Source organism: Armigeres subalbatus, chromosome 1, assembly GCF_024139115.2.
Source record: "Armigeres subalbatus isolate Guangzhou_Male chromosome 1, GZ_Asu_2, whole genome shotgun sequence".
Classification (NCBI taxonomy): Eukaryota; Metazoa; Arthropoda; class Insecta; order Diptera; family Culicidae; genus Armigeres; species Armigeres subalbatus.
Genome location: NC_085139.1, coordinates 37,377,906 through 37,394,422, shown reverse-complemented (window position 1 = coordinate 37,394,422; position 16,517 = coordinate 37,377,906). Strand labels below are relative to the sequence as shown.

The window sequence follows — 16,517 nt, the reverse complement described above, 5'->3', positions numbered from 1 at the left end:
CACGCGTAACCAAAGTTCTGTCGAGCTGTTTCAATGATGCATGCTCTTTGTGGTACATAGTATAGAATGTGTATGAAGAACAACTTATTGGCTTTCAAAAAAATCCTTAAGTGAGGCTTTAAGATCTACACGCGTAACCAAAAGTCTGTCGACCTGTTTCATATATGGTACATGTTCCTTATTGTAGATAGAATATAATGTGCACACAGCATAGTTTCTTGTCCCTCCAAGAAATTCCTGCAGCAAGGCCGTTCGATCTACACGCGTAAGCAAAGGTCTGTCGACCTGTTTCAAATAAATTGCTTGCTCCTTGTGGTACATAGAATATATTTCGAGTGAAAATAGTCACGTAAATAACGACCCAAGTCAGGGACGTTGTACGGGTCGGACAGGAGAGTGACATCGGTCCTCCACTCCGAGACCTACTGCCACAGCAGCTGCTGGACAGATGCACAGTGGTTAAGATTCAACTGTGTTGCTTGCGTGGCTTCTTCTTGTTTCCTCTCCGATGGGACACGGAGGTCCACCCATAACGTGATTACATGCTTGCTTTTTGCTGGCGCAGATGGACACTTTGGTAACTTATCGCATTCCTGCGCCTTGTGCCCTTCCCAACCACAATGACTACGCAGGTTGCTACGGCCAGGGCCCTTAAAGTCGTAGGACTTATGTCCCGACTCTAAGCACCAATAGTACCAGTTTGCTTATTGGCCTTACTGACCAGCCGTTTTCAACATCCCTCGCTCCATTAACTAGGGTAGGCTAGCTGCGTGCCAAATAGACGACCTTTGTACTTATGCTTATCGGTTTCGAGCAGCAAGGCTTCTATTCTGTCCTTAACTTTCTTTGCGGATCGAGATGCGCTCGACTTCCGCTTTGAGCTACTGACTAGCTGCCAGGGATTTTCGGTCGCCAGTGTCGATGGCACTGATCGGCAGGTACCCTCTTGCGGCCCGGCGACTTGCGTTTGGATGGTGCCTTTCGCTTTTTTGGGCCGAGAATTCGCCATCTCGGGTCAACACCCTTCGGGCATCACTACATCGCGATATGCTCCGTCAAGACGACGTTTGGCCTACTGTCGCCTACTGCTTGGCTTTGCTCTGAGCACCTTCGCCGGTTTGCTGCTTGAGACGTTTTGGTTAGGCGCAATATTTTCCTCGTTGGCTATCAGGGCTAAATCAATCGCCTTTTCTGACATAGTCGATGTTCCAAGGTAGGAGAAGGCCTCAGTTGTGGCACCTTTGTCGGCCTTCTCGCTTCTCCCGGGTGGCTGAAAAAAACGTGCTGTTCTTGTCTTACGACTCGAACACCAGCAGGTTATGTTTCAGTTCATTAATAATGTTCTGCCTTTCGCTTGCGAACTCAATAATATTATCGAGTTACTCGACGAACACCCACTTCCCAGGTAGTGGTCTAAATGTTGTACCCAAATCGGAAAGTAGTCTAGATTATAGACACTGTAGGTTCTTTAAACGAGCTGAGGTGAAGACGAGGGTAGCCAAACAAACTCTCAACTAGTGTAGCCAAACGAGCATGACGCCACCATTACAATCCAAGCAATGAAACATGTGACGTCAAATTCGCTTGGTACACTTCTCCCTTCTCATCACATCACTTCTCGTTTCTCACTTCTCACATCTTACGTCTCACTTCTCGTATCAAATGTCTCACTTCTCACTTGTAGCTTCTCATTTCTCGGCTCTCACTTAAAACTTCTCACTTTTCACATATCACATCTTTATCTCATTTCTCTCTTCTCACTGTTCACTTCTCACATCTCACTTTGCACTTCTCGCTCCTTAATTCTTACTACTCACTTCTTACTTCCCACTCCCCACTTCTATCTTCTAATTTCACCCTTCTTGCCTTCCCTTCTCACATCTTACTACTTTTCATTTCTCGCTCCTCACTTCTCCCATCTCACTTCTCACATTCCAGTTCTCTCCATTCAATTCTGGCTTCTTACTTCTCACTTCTCGCTTCTCTCGTTTCTCACTTCTCACATCTTACATCTCACTTCTCGTAATGAATTTCTCACTTGTCAATTTCACTTCTCATTTGTCGCTTCCAACCCATCTCTCGGCTCTCACTTATCATTTCTCGTTTCTTACTTGTCGCTTCTCACATCTTACACCTCACTTCTCTTATCGAATTTCGCACTTCTAAATCTTACTTCTCACTTATAGCTTCTCATTTCTCGGCTCTCACTTATCACTTCTCGTTTCTCCCTTCTTATTTTTCAAATCTCACATATTTATCTCATTTTCCACTTCACACTTTTCACTTCTCACTTCTTGTTCCCCACTTCTTACCTCTCACTTCTCGCTTGTTACTTCTCATTTATAATTTCTCATTTCTGCCTTCTTGTTTCTCACTTCTTACATCTTACATATTACTTCACACTTCTCCTTTATCACTTCTGATTTCCCACATCTCACTTCTCACTTTTCACTTTTCAAAAATCACTTTCCACTGCTCACCTTTTACTTCTCACTACTCGCATATCATTCCACTTCTCAAATCTCACATTTCACTTCTCGCTACCGTTTTCTTACTTATCATTTCTCCCTTCCTATTTCTCACTTCTCATTTCGCACATCTCACTTCTCATCCACTTTTTACTTCTTCCTTCTCGCTTCTCATTTTTTGCTTCTCGGGTCACACCACTCGTTTCTTACTTTTCACTATTCACTTCTTACTCCTCACTTCTCACATCTCACATATTACACCTTTTTTCTCATTTCTCACTTTTCACTTCTCCCTACTCACTTCTCATTCGGCCTAACGGCTGTGGCCAAATGACCTTCGGGACTGACGGCCTTCGCTCTAATGACCCAGCATTGTACCTCCATTAAATATTCTAAGTGTTTTCCCTTGAAAAGGATTTAGAATATTTTTTTCAAAACCGCCAGGCCTTGGAAAATTCGTTCAAAAACGAACGAATGCTTCGTTTTTAGCCCGCAGTGAGGTTTTAATTTCGGTGCACCGATTGATGTGCGCTCGATGATGTGCTGCTGGCTGCACGAACAAGGGAAGAGGCAAATACAAACCATTCGTTTTATACATTGAAAGTGTGGAGTTTTGAACGTGGCATCTTCACAAGCCGGGTAGTGCCGAGGAGGCATCGTTCAGTGGGGCAGCGTGAAACAAGGATGCTTCCTTCGTTCATCGGCAGTGGTTCAGATGCGAGTGAGTGTTGTGTAAATACAAAACCATATTAGCGAGAAAGAGAGAGAATGCATTATATACCTCTCTTGTACATTCATTCCAACTGAAATGCGCAACTCAATATAAGGGAGGCAAGAGAGTTAAATATTAGTGCTGTCCAATGAGAGCTTGAAGTAGCTCGAAGTTTCTCCCTGTCCTGCTCATGCCCATTTGTTGACAAAAAAGAACGAGCAGGACGGGAACAACTTCGAGCTACTTCGAGCTGCTCATTGGACAGCATTATTCTCTGAACTAGCGTGTGTTTGTGATTTAACTCTCCAACTGTTTTGTACAGCAGTGCCATATGGAGCGAGAAAGCATTCTTCATCAAGCACTTTGAAACTGTTCTCTCATGAAGCTGCCTTCCTCGGGAGTATATCTGGTGCTGAAGCATCGGTCCTCATCTTCATTGCTTCATTCATCCAAGCCCTGAAAACCGCGTAAAATCCGAAATCCGCGTAAAAAACGACTTTTCCAAAAATCGATAAAAAATCAACTTTTTACAATTTTCACGTGATTTAGAGATTTTTTCGAAAAATCGCGTAAAAAATTAAAACCGCGTAAATCCCAAAAACCTCGTAAAAAAAGTCGCGTGGAAAGCGACACGCGTAAAAAGAGACCCCAGTGTATTGTATTAGTGGTTTGCGTGAAGAATGGTTCTGTGTGGGCTTATATACTTCATAACTTAAATCTATGGATTTTTGCCAATAAAAATGTGTGGATTTTTGGTAGTGAGGGATTCAACACATATTTTTGAAAATAAGATTCATCCTTTGTTGAAAAATGATCCTTGAAATTAGTTGATCAATGTCAAAATATGATTTATTCTTCATATATTCATTTTAATCAAGTCATGTTACAAATGCAGCCATTTATTAGAAGCTTTAATTATTGAGGTGTTTTTGAGATAGAACTCGGTATATGAGTTTTAATTTAAATCGCAAAAAAAGAATTCGGAGCCAAGGTACTATTTTGAATAGGACAACACTTCAGAGACTGACTGTGTACCGTGTGTGTGAAAGGCGAGAAACAAAAATGACAAAAAAATAAATAACGAGAACAGAAGAAAGCGCAAAAAAACCTGTTTTGTTTGTGGTGTTATTGGTGAATGATAAAATTAAATGTGAAATATTTTAAGGATTTAGTTTGCAAAATGGTATGTAATATGTATTTATTTATGTTTTGCTGAAAAATTATAACAAATGAAATGATTCTTTTTTAACTAACAGGAATCCAAATCGCCTTATTTTTCTCCGAAGAAGACGCGCAATTTCGTCAAACAGAAGCACACCGGTCTCAAGGAAACCTTGCAAAAGAAATCAGCTGCCGATGGCATAAAGGGTGAAACACCTTCCTTTGTAAAATCTTGTGTTCCGGAAATCAAAATTGGCGCGATTCCAAAGGCACCGGAACATGCGGAACCGAAACGCCGTCAGCGGAAGAAGCAAATCAAGGTTCAGTCTAGTCCTGATCGATCTTCGGAGGTGTATTACCCCGAACAAAGGACACCTGTGAAAGTGGATCCGTCTGAAACTGTCGTATCTTCATCAGCCAATGAAAACCCTTTTGTTGTCATCAAAACAGAGAAGGAAAGTTCCGCAGAAACTGACAGTGCCGTGAAACAAACGAAATGGGAACCGGACAATTGGCGCCAAACGTTGGAAAATATTCGCCAAATGCGACAAATGATGCAAGCTCCGGTCGATACCATGGGCTGCGATCAGTTCAAAGACGACGAAAACGTCCCTCCCATTACCCGGCGGTTCCACACGCTGGTGTCACTGATGCTGTCCAGTCAAACAAAGGATCAAGTCAACTTTGATTGCATGCAGCGTTTGCGGAAACACGGACTTACACCCGCAGACATAGTGGCAACGGATGTGGCGGTATTGGAAAAACTCATCTACCCGGTCAGCTTTTATAAGGTAAGCAAATTTATTGCCGCAATCATTTCCAATTCCCAGAGCCCTGATGCCTATCCCTATCACACATTTTGACCTTTCTTTGCAAGAATGTCGCTAGCTATTTTCTCCAGGTCGTCTAAACTAAGCTGCTGAATTTTGCTGTCGAAATCCTTCATAAACTCGTTGGTCAATCGTTGGGATTGCTCCTCCTGGAGATGCTTCTTGAACTGTCGGAGTAAAACCTCCCTCAGTGGGTCGGGCTTTTTCACCACCAGTGTCAGTTTGGTACCGTCCTTGATGTTGCCGTAGGATGCGACCGTTTTCTCATCGGACAAAGTTTTGCCCACCAACAGCAACTTTTGGTGTTCTACCGGAATCATGCTTTTGCTCTCGAGGTCCTGTTTGATTTGCAGGATGGTGGCTTCCTCCGTGGTCTGGAACAATGGGAATAAAACTGTAGAACCCACAATAAAGAGACCATCCGGGGTATTTAGGTACCTCAACGAAATATTCGTCCCCTTTGAGAATCTTTATGATTAACTTCATTTTTCCCTCTTTTTTAAAATAAATTATAGAGAAACTGAATCTTGCGTTGAAATTTGGTGTTTCAACGATGAGAGCGATAAAGCGAACTGAAAAATGATAACAAAACAAAATACCGATGACATTTCGATTGCCGCGGCGATTGCGGGGAAAAAAGCCTACGTGGCGTATTTCGGATTTTGTTCTAATAATAGGGATGGCTTTCTATTAAATTAATTCATTGTCTTAAACAGAATTTGTAGCAATTTCATATTTAGGTACCGGCGGATATTATCGTCAATTTCAGCTGTTACTATGTAGAAATAGTTATAGGGTTGCTACTAATAGGGTCACGAACTAAGGCAAAAGCTCTGGCTGTAAAACGAAAATTTCCAAATTCGAAATCGTCACGAAATTAAGCGGATTCTTTTTAAATCAATCGATTCGAAAACTCCATTTTTCGACGTAAAAAAATGAAAATTTAATTTTTTTCAAAACCCAGTAAAAATTGAACCTATCAATCTCGTTCATGCATCCACTGCATAATTCAATTTTTGGTAATTGCCTAATTTTAGGGTTGTGGGGATGAGTACATACAAACATATTCACCATAATTTTTAGTAAAAGTTACGTGAATTTCAGGTGAACTACTAATGCCACGTGGGTGGGCCCTCCTTAGCCGTGCGGTAAGACGCGCGGCTACAAAGCAAGACCATGCTGAGGGTGGCTGGGTTCGATTCCCGGTGCCGGTCTAGGCAATTTTTGGATTGGATATTGTCTCGACTTCCCTGGGCATAAAAAGTATCATCGTGTTAGCCTCATGATATAAAAAATGGTTACCTGGCCTAGAAACCTCGCAGTTAATAACTGTGGAAGTGCTTAATGAACACTAGGCTGCGAGGCGGCTCTGTCCCAGTGTGGGGATGTAATGCCAATAAGAAGAAGGGCTATGTCACGTAACAATCGTCGTTTGTTCAAGACAGATCAGTTACGTGATTTTTCACGTGAATATGACGTGGTGATTATAAGAGTGTAAACACTCTTGCATATAGAGTGTAAACATTCTTTGTATATCAAAGAATATTGTGGCCAAAATTCATATAATTTCACCCTTCTTACAATAATAGAACAAAACCTGCCAAAGCCGTCATTTCCCCTATATAGGGTAAAATGTGGTAAATTGTTCAATAGTGGACCACTTGGTAACGGAACTTCAAACTTGCTGCATGTATCCACAAGCAAGCCTTTACCAAAGCGACCGTATGCCGCTCAAAGCGCGATTATTCTAAACTACCTGCAGCAGGTACGTCCATTCCCTTTTTTTTGTATCTTTATTAGGGAGGCTTTCAGCCCTTGGCTGGCTCATCTCCATACGTCCGTTCCTCATGTTGAGGGCAATCCAAAACAGTTGTAGCAGGCAACTGAACCGAAAATGCGGTGCCACGTGAACTTTTTCTAAGAAGCTGGTTGATATGCGACCGAAGCATGCGCCTGTCTTCCACCCAAACCATTGAACATCACACTTCCAACACGTTCCATAATTACTGCCGGCGCCCATCTCCATGAGTTGTTCGACAAAACTGAGCGAATTCGGCACTAGTAAACTGAGTACCGTTGTCGCTTACCAGGGTTTCTGGTATACCAAGACGAGCGAAGAGACTCCGTAGTATTCCGATGGTAGCAGCAAATATGATAGACTTGGTTCGAACTATCTCCACCCACTACGAATGCGGCCCTTCGATCGGCCCAGCATAATCGACGTGAACTCGCTGCCAAGGGTACGTTGATTTGGGCCACGACAACGGCGTTGATTTGGGTGGCCTTTTGGCTGCAGATGTACAACTCTTGCAACCTGCAATGTACTCTGTGATGTCCGAATCGATGGATGGCCAGTACACATAGCTGCGCGCAATTGCTTTCATGCGTTGAATACAAGGCGTTCAGCAAACATAATGCACCCTTGAACCGTAGATAGCGAGTCGTTACGGTCGAGGTAGCGCTGAACCTCTCTGTCTCGTATGACCAATTTTGAGTGAGGCCAACCTTGCTGGATAAAGCTGTAGACCTTGCTGAGGACAATATCGGAACGGGTGGCTTATTGTTGAATCGCCCTAAAATGAAGTCTTCTCCCGGCTTGACGTTCTAATTGATCAGGTGGGAAAGAATGTCGGCGTTCCCGAACTTCTCTGTGTACACGTAAATGATGTCAAAGTCGTAAAGGAGTAGCTGAAGAGCCCAACGTTGTAGTCGGTTCGCCGTGTAAACCGGGATGCCTTTTTTCTTTGAACCTGAAATACGAATCAATGGTGCATGAGATAAGTTTCTAGCATGAAATGACCCCAAAAATCTTGTGAAACTTGACCACAGCAAATATGATAGCGAGTCCTTCAAGATCCGGCTGGCTAAAGGCTTGCTCGGTAGCTGTGAGTGCTCTAGATGCATGCTGGACTACTTTTAGCGACCCATCCGGAAATTTGTGGCTAATGGTCGCGCCGACTCCTACCGAAGATGCGTCAGCGGATACTACTATTGGAAGGTTCGGATTATAGTGCGTCAAAAGCAAACCGGACTTGAGGATCTGTTTGAAGGTGATGAAGCACTTTTCACATTCCGCTGTCCAAGCAAATTTCCGCTGTCCAAGGGGATATCGTAGCCTTCGCATACTTGGAACAATTTTTCCATAATAATGTATAGCCCCCAGGAACGAACGAACTCCGGAAACGTCTGTAGGTGCTGACATGTTGCAAATAGCTTCAATCTTTGCTGGATCTGGTCGCAGACCCTGTTCGTCGATGCCCGACCTATTTGATTTGCCGTTGACCGAACGAGCACTTTTTCAGCCTTAATAGTGAAACCAAACTCTTGTAGATGACGAAGGACGGCTTGAAGGTTACGCCAATGGTCTTCTTCGTCGACTCCACCGACAGGAAAGAAAGTCGTCCAGATACCCCGAAGTTCTAGCTAATCAGCTAACATTGTGTCTATTGTTGCTGGAAGGCTCCAGCTGCTACTCCAGGTGGAAGCCGATTGGAGCGGCAGAGACCTCTGTGCGTATTTATTGTGAGCATCACCCTACAGTTTTCGTCTACTTGAACCTGCAGAAAAGCATCGGACAGGTCTATTTAGCTGAAGACTTTGCAATTTGCTAGCCTTGCAAAAATATCCCCAGGTAGAGGAAGTGGATACTGATGTGGCTGAAGAGCGTCATTGAGACTGGTAGAGTAGTCACCACAGATACGAATAGCCCAACTTGCCTTGCGAACAACACTGATGGCAGCCGCCCATTCCGAGAAGTCAACCGGTGTTATGATATTGGCCTTCTCTAGCCGATCCAACTCGGCGTCAACTGTGGTGTACATGGCGTAAGCAACTGGTCTCTTTGGTCGAAACACAGGAGTTTTCCCTTCATTCAGCGTGAACTTGACTTTTGCCTTGGTACACAACCTTGGCGCATCACTGAAAACATCCGGGAAAGCAGCTGTCGGGGAGCTGACTGTCGTCGGATGGGTGCGAACCTGGTTGCAAAAATGTTCTATTGATCTATTGCTCTATCCGAAGTTGAAAGCGTCGATGAGATCTAGACAAAGCAGATTGAGCTGCTGCTTAACTACGAAGAATCGACCAGTGCGCTTCTCTCCCTTGATAATAACTTCACAGCTATACTGGAATTCGAGCTTAAGTGGTTTTACTGACGCAGTTGCTGCGGGACTTTGTGCAGGTTGTCCGATGTTCTGCTATGTCTGCTCGGAGATGACACTGATGTCCGACGCAGTATCGAGCTGATAACTGATTTGCCTACCATTGATTATTGCCTTCACAAATCTTCGTTTCCTGATATTCTTCACCTGTACACTTCTGGTTACAGCTTGCTTGAGGACTTCAGTTCAGCTTCTTCACACTGGAGCAGTGTCCGCCTTCGCGACCTATTCCACCGCACTCCTTGCACCGATGGTTTTGAAACGAGCAGTCCTTGGAATAGTGCATGGCTCCGCAGCTACAACAAGGCGTCGCTGGACCGGAACCCTTCTGATTGCTGGATCGTGTTTCTGCCGATCCTTTGTGAAAACGGAAGTTCCTTGGATTGTGCTGCTTCTTCACTGCTTGCACTCCTGCCGGCGAAGACGCTGTCTCTATCATCGCTGTATCATGCTTAATGTTGAGAAGCCGCTGTCACTCGTCTAATATCTGCTCCAGGGTCACATCATCCCGTTCTTCAATGCGTCTGAGCAATCTCGTTCTGATCTCCGAATCCTTTTCCGCCTTCAGTCCACAGACAAAAACAAGGCACTTGAACTAATCCTCCGACAATTTCCCCAGTTCGAACTCGACGCACAGTTTGTTCACCCGGCAGGCGAACGTCTTGTAGTCTTCGGTGACTTGCAAGCACCGATACCGATACCGTTTGTTATAATTATCTTCTCCCATTTCTCAAAACAGAACAAAGCGAAATTCATCAAGCAAGCATCGCAGATCCTGCTAGACACCTACAACGGCGACATCCCGGACACCATCGAGGGCCTGCTAAAACTGCCGGGGGTCGGAAAGAAAATGGCGCACCTGTGCATGCGTTCGGCGTGGAACGTGGTGACTGGGATCGGAGTGGACACGCACGTTCACCGGATCTGCAATTGGCTCCGGTGGGTTCCGAAGGAAACCAAAACCCCGGAGGACACCCGGGTCGCCCTGGAGAAGTGGCTACCCTTCGAACTGTGGGAGGAAGTCAATCAGTTGCTGGTCGGGTTCGGGCAAACCATCTGTCCAGCCTCCTATCCCCATTGCAACGAGTGTTTGAATGCGGCCATATGTCCAGCTAAGGGTAAGCACGGCATCAGGAAGACGCCTATCAAAAAGCAAATTAAGAAGGAAGAGTTGGAGTTTTAAGGAGGCGGTAAGTCGAAGTTTTTATGATGATATTATTTTTGCTATGCATTTTTCACCTGAGTACAAATTAAGTTGTTTAATTCCTTAATTTAAAATGAGTTTGTGATAAAATTTACTTTTATAGAACACAAAAGAATTTCAAAAAGAGTAAATTAAATTTCTTCACTTTAATTTCAAAATCAGATAGCGTAGCTAATTTTGCATTCAATCCTGAATTTCGCATTCTCGATCCCAATCACTCGGAATGATATCCTTATAGAGATCGAACATCCTCTCCAGTGGGCAGCGTTGACCACATTTGGGTATATCCAATGGTTCCGGATTCCCGCTGCTGTCTTTGTAGTAAATGGAAACGTAAGGTGAGTCGCCTGATTTCGGTATTCTCAATTCGAGCATGACACAAGCCGCATAAGGTGGGTTATGCGGTTTGAATAAACCTAAGCCGTTTAATAAATTGACAACGGTGATATCATGTCCGCTGTATACCCAGAGCCGTCTGTTCGGTATAAGGTTGCCGTTCACCTTGTCTTGAAAACGTGTAAGAATATCCTTTATCATTGGACCCGCTTTGAGACGAGCCATTGCCGTTGTATTGGTGTGCAGCCTAAACATCTCTGCCGAGATAGATCTTAGTGGCTCAGGATAGATCTTTTGGGTCCAAGCTGGCAAATCAAAACCATTCTCCTGTTCTACATCGAGACAATTATAAAAATCATATAAAGACACTACGGAGTCGATTTGTTTCCGCGAATGGTGTGTTGCATAATCGAGAATCGATTTAATCGATCTGAAATACGTTCGATAATCATCCGTTTGCATGTGCTGATTGAGTAGTTGCTGAAATTTGGGACAGTGTCGTGTGCCGGATATAATATGGTCCATCGATTTCGGGATTTGATGCACCGGAATTGGTTGCCAGGGCATGTCAGAGAGCCACTGATCGGTACCTTTCGGTGGATACAACCCGGCAAGATTAGAAAGGGCACTCATCAGGGTGCGATCGGCTTCCGTGGTTTGCACGTAGATTTCATCCTCCGAATAGATTTCGCTTAGCAGATCCCTGTAACGGTTCCTTAACCACTGCCCTAAATGAAACTGCGTTCGCTTTCCTTCGTTAGTCAATTGACCCCAGCCATGGTTCCAGTTGTATCTCGCTTCCCACGGATCCGTGGGATAGCTTACCAAAGGTGTTCTATTGCCGTGACGATAAACCTGTTGGAGTAATTGAGGCTTATTGCATCTAGCTTTTTGTGAATATTAAACATATCAATCACCACATGTGCAAATACGAGTTCATTGTCATTCACGTTATCACAGAACACTAACAATATAGTTTCAAAAATTATAGCTATTAAAGCCTGCGTGAATGCCTGTGTTTTCCACATCGTTATCGTTGGTACAAACAGGTTCTGGTCGAGTATTCAAATGAAGGTTTGTGGACGAAAAACCAAATAAGGTTATTGGAACCAATAGATTATTTACGGATATTAGTAACTTAATTTAAAATGAGTTACAGTGTATATGCATAAAAGCTTGTCTTATAGAAATGTAGGATAATGGAAGAACACTCAGCACAAAACCTATTATTTACGTTCGAATGTTCCTTCGAACACAAGCTGATGCGCCTTCTCGTTTACGCCAGTGAATTGAGGAATGATTCAAACGAATAGGATTCGTTAAAAAGTATAGTTCGTCCGTAAACAAGAATATGGGTTATAGACATTTTTGATACAACTTTGCATAACGAATTCCATGTCTACGAAATTTTCGTGAATTGTCTTGAAGCATACCCTTCCAATTTTCCGTCAACATTTGAGAGAACTTGTCGTCGAAATTTGGAAGAATTTTCTGTATTTCATGAAAATGTGGGCAAATTTCCGGATAGAATTCGGGAGACCGAGATGTAAAAGTCATCGTAAGTTACAAAAATGTCTGTCATGTTAGAGTCATAACATTATCATTTATTTAATATCAGAAAATCTATAGGTAGTACTCACAGCAATAATTTATTTTTTCGCACGATGTCGCCTTTCCACAAGCAGAGTTCCCGTCTTAAATAATGTCTTCTAATCATCACTAGTAGTTTACATTTTATACATTTTAAAATACTTATCTTCATTAAAATAGAAACATGACACAGGATATCTCGTAACGAATGATGTTGTGAGAACAGAATAAATGCAACATCTCCCAATAACCACAGCATGCAAATGCCCGCTTGTCAAACATCCACTTCCGCATAGTCTTCTATCTCATCTATAACAATCGTCGCTGCCGCTGCCGCCGCCGCCCCCCGGTTCCCGTGTCATTATCCATCAATCCGCAGGTACCATTTGTCATTGTGATAGCTGCGACGCCGCCGAATGTAGGCGCCCATGGCCAGCGCGATCACCAACACCCCGACCATCGCTAGGAACACGATACCGATGACGCTGGTTGACGAGCTCATGTCTGCTTCCACGTAGGTTAGCGATAGGATTGACACCTGGCACTCGTGCTTCCAGTTGTCGGGTAACACTTCGCTGTACACCTTGAACATCTGGCTCAGTGGGCACCGTTTGCCGCAGTTTGGAATCGACATAGGCTCCGGCTCGGCGGTGGTGTTTTTGTAGTATACTGAAACAAACGGTTCTCCCCCGGAAGAGTTTTGGTACAGTTCTAGCAGGATGCAAGCCGCGAACGGTGGGTTATGAAATCCGTCGAACAGCCTAAGCGTGTTGAGGACGCTTCCCACGGTTGTATCGTGGGCGCTGTACACCCAAACTGACCTGTTGGGCTTGAGTGTGTTGTCCGCTTTGCTTCGGAACCGCTGAAGCATCTCCTTGACCAATGGACCAGTTTTAAGACGTGCAAGTAGGGGTGTGTTTGTTTTGGTGGCGAACGATCTCGCGGAAATGGAACGGAGCGGCTCGGGATAAATCTTTTGCGTCCATTCTGGCAGTGTGAAATTGTTTAATTCTTCGATGTGTAAACAACTGTAGAGGTTCTGCGCCGATGTCAGCGAGTCTATCCTGCGGCCGGAATGAGCAGTTGCATACTCGTAGAGCGGTAGAAGTGATTTGTTGTATTGCGCAAACTCGTCCGATTGTTTGTACTTTTTGAGGGCATAATCAAAGGCGGGGCAGGACTTTTTGGCTGCCAACACTTCGTCCATGGATTCCGGTACGGTGTGCACCGGAATCGGTTGCCACTGGATGGCCGGGTCCCATTGATCTTTACCGGTAGGTGGGTACAGGCCGGCTAGATTCGATTCGGCGCTCATCAATGTGCGATCTACATCGGTTGAACGAACGTAGATTTCATTGTTGGTGTAAGTCTCGCTGAGGATACTGCTGTAACGTTGGCGCAGCCAATTTCCAAGCATGAGGTGACGCATTTTTCCTGCCTGATGTCAGAGAGAAATATGTAAAGGAAAGAAATTTAGTAGTTTTTGAAAATCGGAGGTAGGATACTTTATGTTGAATGTCTTTTTTCTCTATTTAGCGATTCCTTTAAAGGCCGGTCAAAATATTACATTCTTGTTCGGCCTTGCCCAGAGCCAGAACATTATGGAAAACTTATGACTTCCAAAATATAAAAAATAATTTTATATACACATTTTTTTAAACCTCCTTCATAATTCAAACTATTACAAAAGAAAAAATAACATTGACCTATTTCAACCAAACTAGGTTAACATGATTTTTTTTATAAACAAGGGATGTGTTCTGTGTAAAGCACAACTAAAAAACTTAATTTCTTGTTGTGTGTGGCGAAACCCAAACAAAAAATAATTTTAACAGAAATAACCCAAATTGCGATAAAACTTGTTTTTTTTTAGCAAAAAATTCCATAAGATGGGACAATAATGCGTTTAGTGATATTACAATTCCATTTGCGCTGGCTAATAAGTTTCTCACATAACGGTTTGTACTACTACTAAGCTTCTTGATGTCTGGTTTAGTATGTCTTGGCTTCTAGCGATCTCGAGTCAGAGAACGAGTTCAGAACAACTGCCACACTGCCTCACTTGGTTGTTCGTCGTGTTCTCATGCGTAAACATACATGCATGCTGCATATACTATTTATAGGCAGGCATGAAAATTATAGAGTTTCATTGCCTAGGTCAGTGCACCGTGCACCGGTCTCGTTTTGTCTGTTAAGGTACTTCTATGCGTGTAAACACTTCCTGTTTAGTCTAGGTCTAGGTTTTGCGGTCCTCTGAACAGGTGTAATTCCGTATTATGAATAACGTTTTTTTTTGCACTCACATTAGTTAGTTGACCCCATCCAGTGCTCCAGTGGCTAGGATCCTTCCATGGGTCATTCGGGTACGGATCGATTGGTGTCCGATCACCATGGCGGAAGATCTGAACATAGATTGGACACAAAATTTACATTATGAATAACTCATTATTTCATTTCCGTAGCAAGAATTCGACCATTCAGAGATTTATGCAATTGAAATCCAGCAACATCACTCACCACATGTGCAAAAAGAAGCTTTTCATCTTCGCTGATGGCCTCTTGCTGAGCTCGAACGAAGGACACACTCATCGATGCTACAATTAGCACCGACATAAGTAGGTGATGCGGACCATTACTACTTCTGTGAATTGTGTGCATTTTGACTGCACTGCTTATTTGTTCCACGACTGGAGGCGGCGGCAATAACTGGCTCCCGGCAGTGAGACAGCTGTTGAATGGATTTGTTACTATTCCTTCGGACCACACGTACAATACTGGTGCAGAGCAGTAGAGTCACTATTCTTATTAATGCATCATATGGCAGTGGAGAACATGGCTAATGGAGTATAAAAACAAGACAAACGAGAGACAAATTATCACTATTTTCATATGATCTGCAGATTGACTCTTGTTATGACGTAAATCGATTCATCCCAATGCAAGATGGACAATTATGCACAGAACTAAACATACATCTTAAGTAGTGCAGTGTACCACCACCCACTTTGAAAAATAATCTATTTTTAGGCTTTTCAAATTCGATGAATCGCTTTCCGAACGACGTCACACCGCAGGAGTTCGCTTATCACCGAATCAACACAACATAACACATAACCCAATGCTATGTTGGACTGACTCAAATAACAATCGCTGACCCGCAACCTTGAGGACACAAAACGTACCGATTGAATACACAATTGATTATGCCTTCTTCGGTTGTACCCTTGGGTTTGCCTTCGAGGTGGTATATCAGCTGTCGACGTCCAAAGCACTGCAGTTCGACTAACCAATCACTATACAAAATGGCTAGCAGCCGTCTAGGGGGCGATTTCGATGCTTTGTCTTCTACCTCGCTTCATGCTGAGATGCGATGTAGCGCATGAGGAACAGCGTCAACAGTGATTACACGAGCGGGTGATTATTATTCGGAAGCGTTTGCACTCTGTTGCAGAACAGAATGTGATAATCTGTAATAATAACTAAAGCAGACTTTTCTCAACGCGTAGCAAATATTGATGCTAGAATAGATTAAAACAGCCACTACTACTGATTATCTGTATTCGCGTGTTCGGACTGTGAGCAGGTATATTGACCTAGAGGATAAACAACGACTTACCTACCTACTAACCGAATGCAAAGAAAAGTGAATGACTTTTCTATAGCAACTAACACACAGACATCCGTCGGTGGCAAAATATAGACAAGCCTGCTTAACCCAATGCGACCCATCGGAAGGAAAAAAAGGCAGTTTTCGACAGCTGAATTTTGTGCAGACTAATGAATTTTATCATTTGATAAGAGTAACTTGATATCAATGCTCGAAATTAGGTTTTCACTGGACATTATACATATGACATCTCATAACAAGATTTGCTTCGTCAAGTAATATGGCTCGTAGTCTGGATGGTATATTACTCCTTAATGTTAGATAAATATTAACTTTGTAAGTATGAGGCTTTAAGGGCCAATTTCTTCACCTCCGCTTAAGTCTTAAACCAGGTTTAAACGTATGGGTAAGCACCGCTTAAGAGTTAAGCGAAGGTGAAGAAATTGGTC

General features: G+C 43.4%; 4 protein-coding genes across 5 annotated transcripts; 1 reads left to right on the top strand and 3 right to left on the bottom strand.

The window, feature by feature from the left end:
- The first annotated feature begins 4,230 nt into the window (after positions 1-4,230).
- On the top strand, positions 4,231-10,609 carry LOC134224420 (endonuclease III-like protein 1). The gene is made up of 3 exons (XM_062703764.1): positions 4,231-4,363; positions 4,437-5,132; positions 10,071-10,609. Exons 1-3 carry the CDS (start codon positions 4,316-4,318, stop codon positions 10,512-10,514), a joined length of 1,188 nt encoding a protein of 395 aa, XP_062559748.1. The 5' UTR covers positions 4,231-4,315; the 3' UTR covers positions 10,515-10,609.
- LOC134224437 (ubiquitin-like protein 4A-B) lies at positions 5,112-5,769 on the bottom strand. Its single transcript, XM_062703785.1, has 2 exons — positions 5,610-5,769; positions 5,112-5,545 (listed from the first exon to the last, which is right to left on the bottom strand). Exons 1-2 carry the CDS (start codon positions 5,655-5,657, stop codon positions 5,192-5,194), a joined length of 402 nt encoding a protein of 133 aa, XP_062559769.1. The 5' UTR covers positions 5,658-5,769; the 3' UTR covers positions 5,112-5,191.
- Positions 10,585-12,161, bottom strand: LOC134224428 (testicular acid phosphatase homolog). Its single transcript, XM_062703772.1, has 2 exons — positions 11,789-12,161; positions 10,585-11,726 (listed from the first exon to the last, which is right to left on the bottom strand). Exons 1-2 carry the CDS (start codon positions 11,897-11,899, stop codon positions 10,719-10,721), a joined length of 1,119 nt encoding a protein of 372 aa, XP_062559756.1. The 5' UTR covers positions 11,900-12,161; the 3' UTR covers positions 10,585-10,718.
- Positions 12,162-12,454: 293 nt separating this feature from the next.
- Positions 12,455-16,069, bottom strand: LOC134224408 (prostatic acid phosphatase-like). Of its 2 annotated transcripts, none has more exons than XM_062703743.1 (4): positions 15,644-16,069; positions 14,979-15,297; positions 14,765-14,863; positions 12,455-13,899 (listed from the first exon to the last, which is right to left on the bottom strand). In XM_062703743.1, exons 2-4 carry the CDS (start codon positions 15,117-15,119, stop codon positions 12,823-12,825), a joined length of 1,317 nt encoding a protein of 438 aa, XP_062559727.1. In that variant the 5' UTR covers positions 15,120-15,297; positions 15,644-16,069; the 3' UTR covers positions 12,455-12,822. The 2 variants fall into 2 exon arrangements, with proteins under 2 accessions (XP_062559727.1, XP_062559735.1); XM_062703751.1 differs by lacking the exon at positions 15,644-16,069 and adding an exon at positions 15,435-15,591.
- Positions 16,070-16,517: the final 448 nt, after the last annotated feature.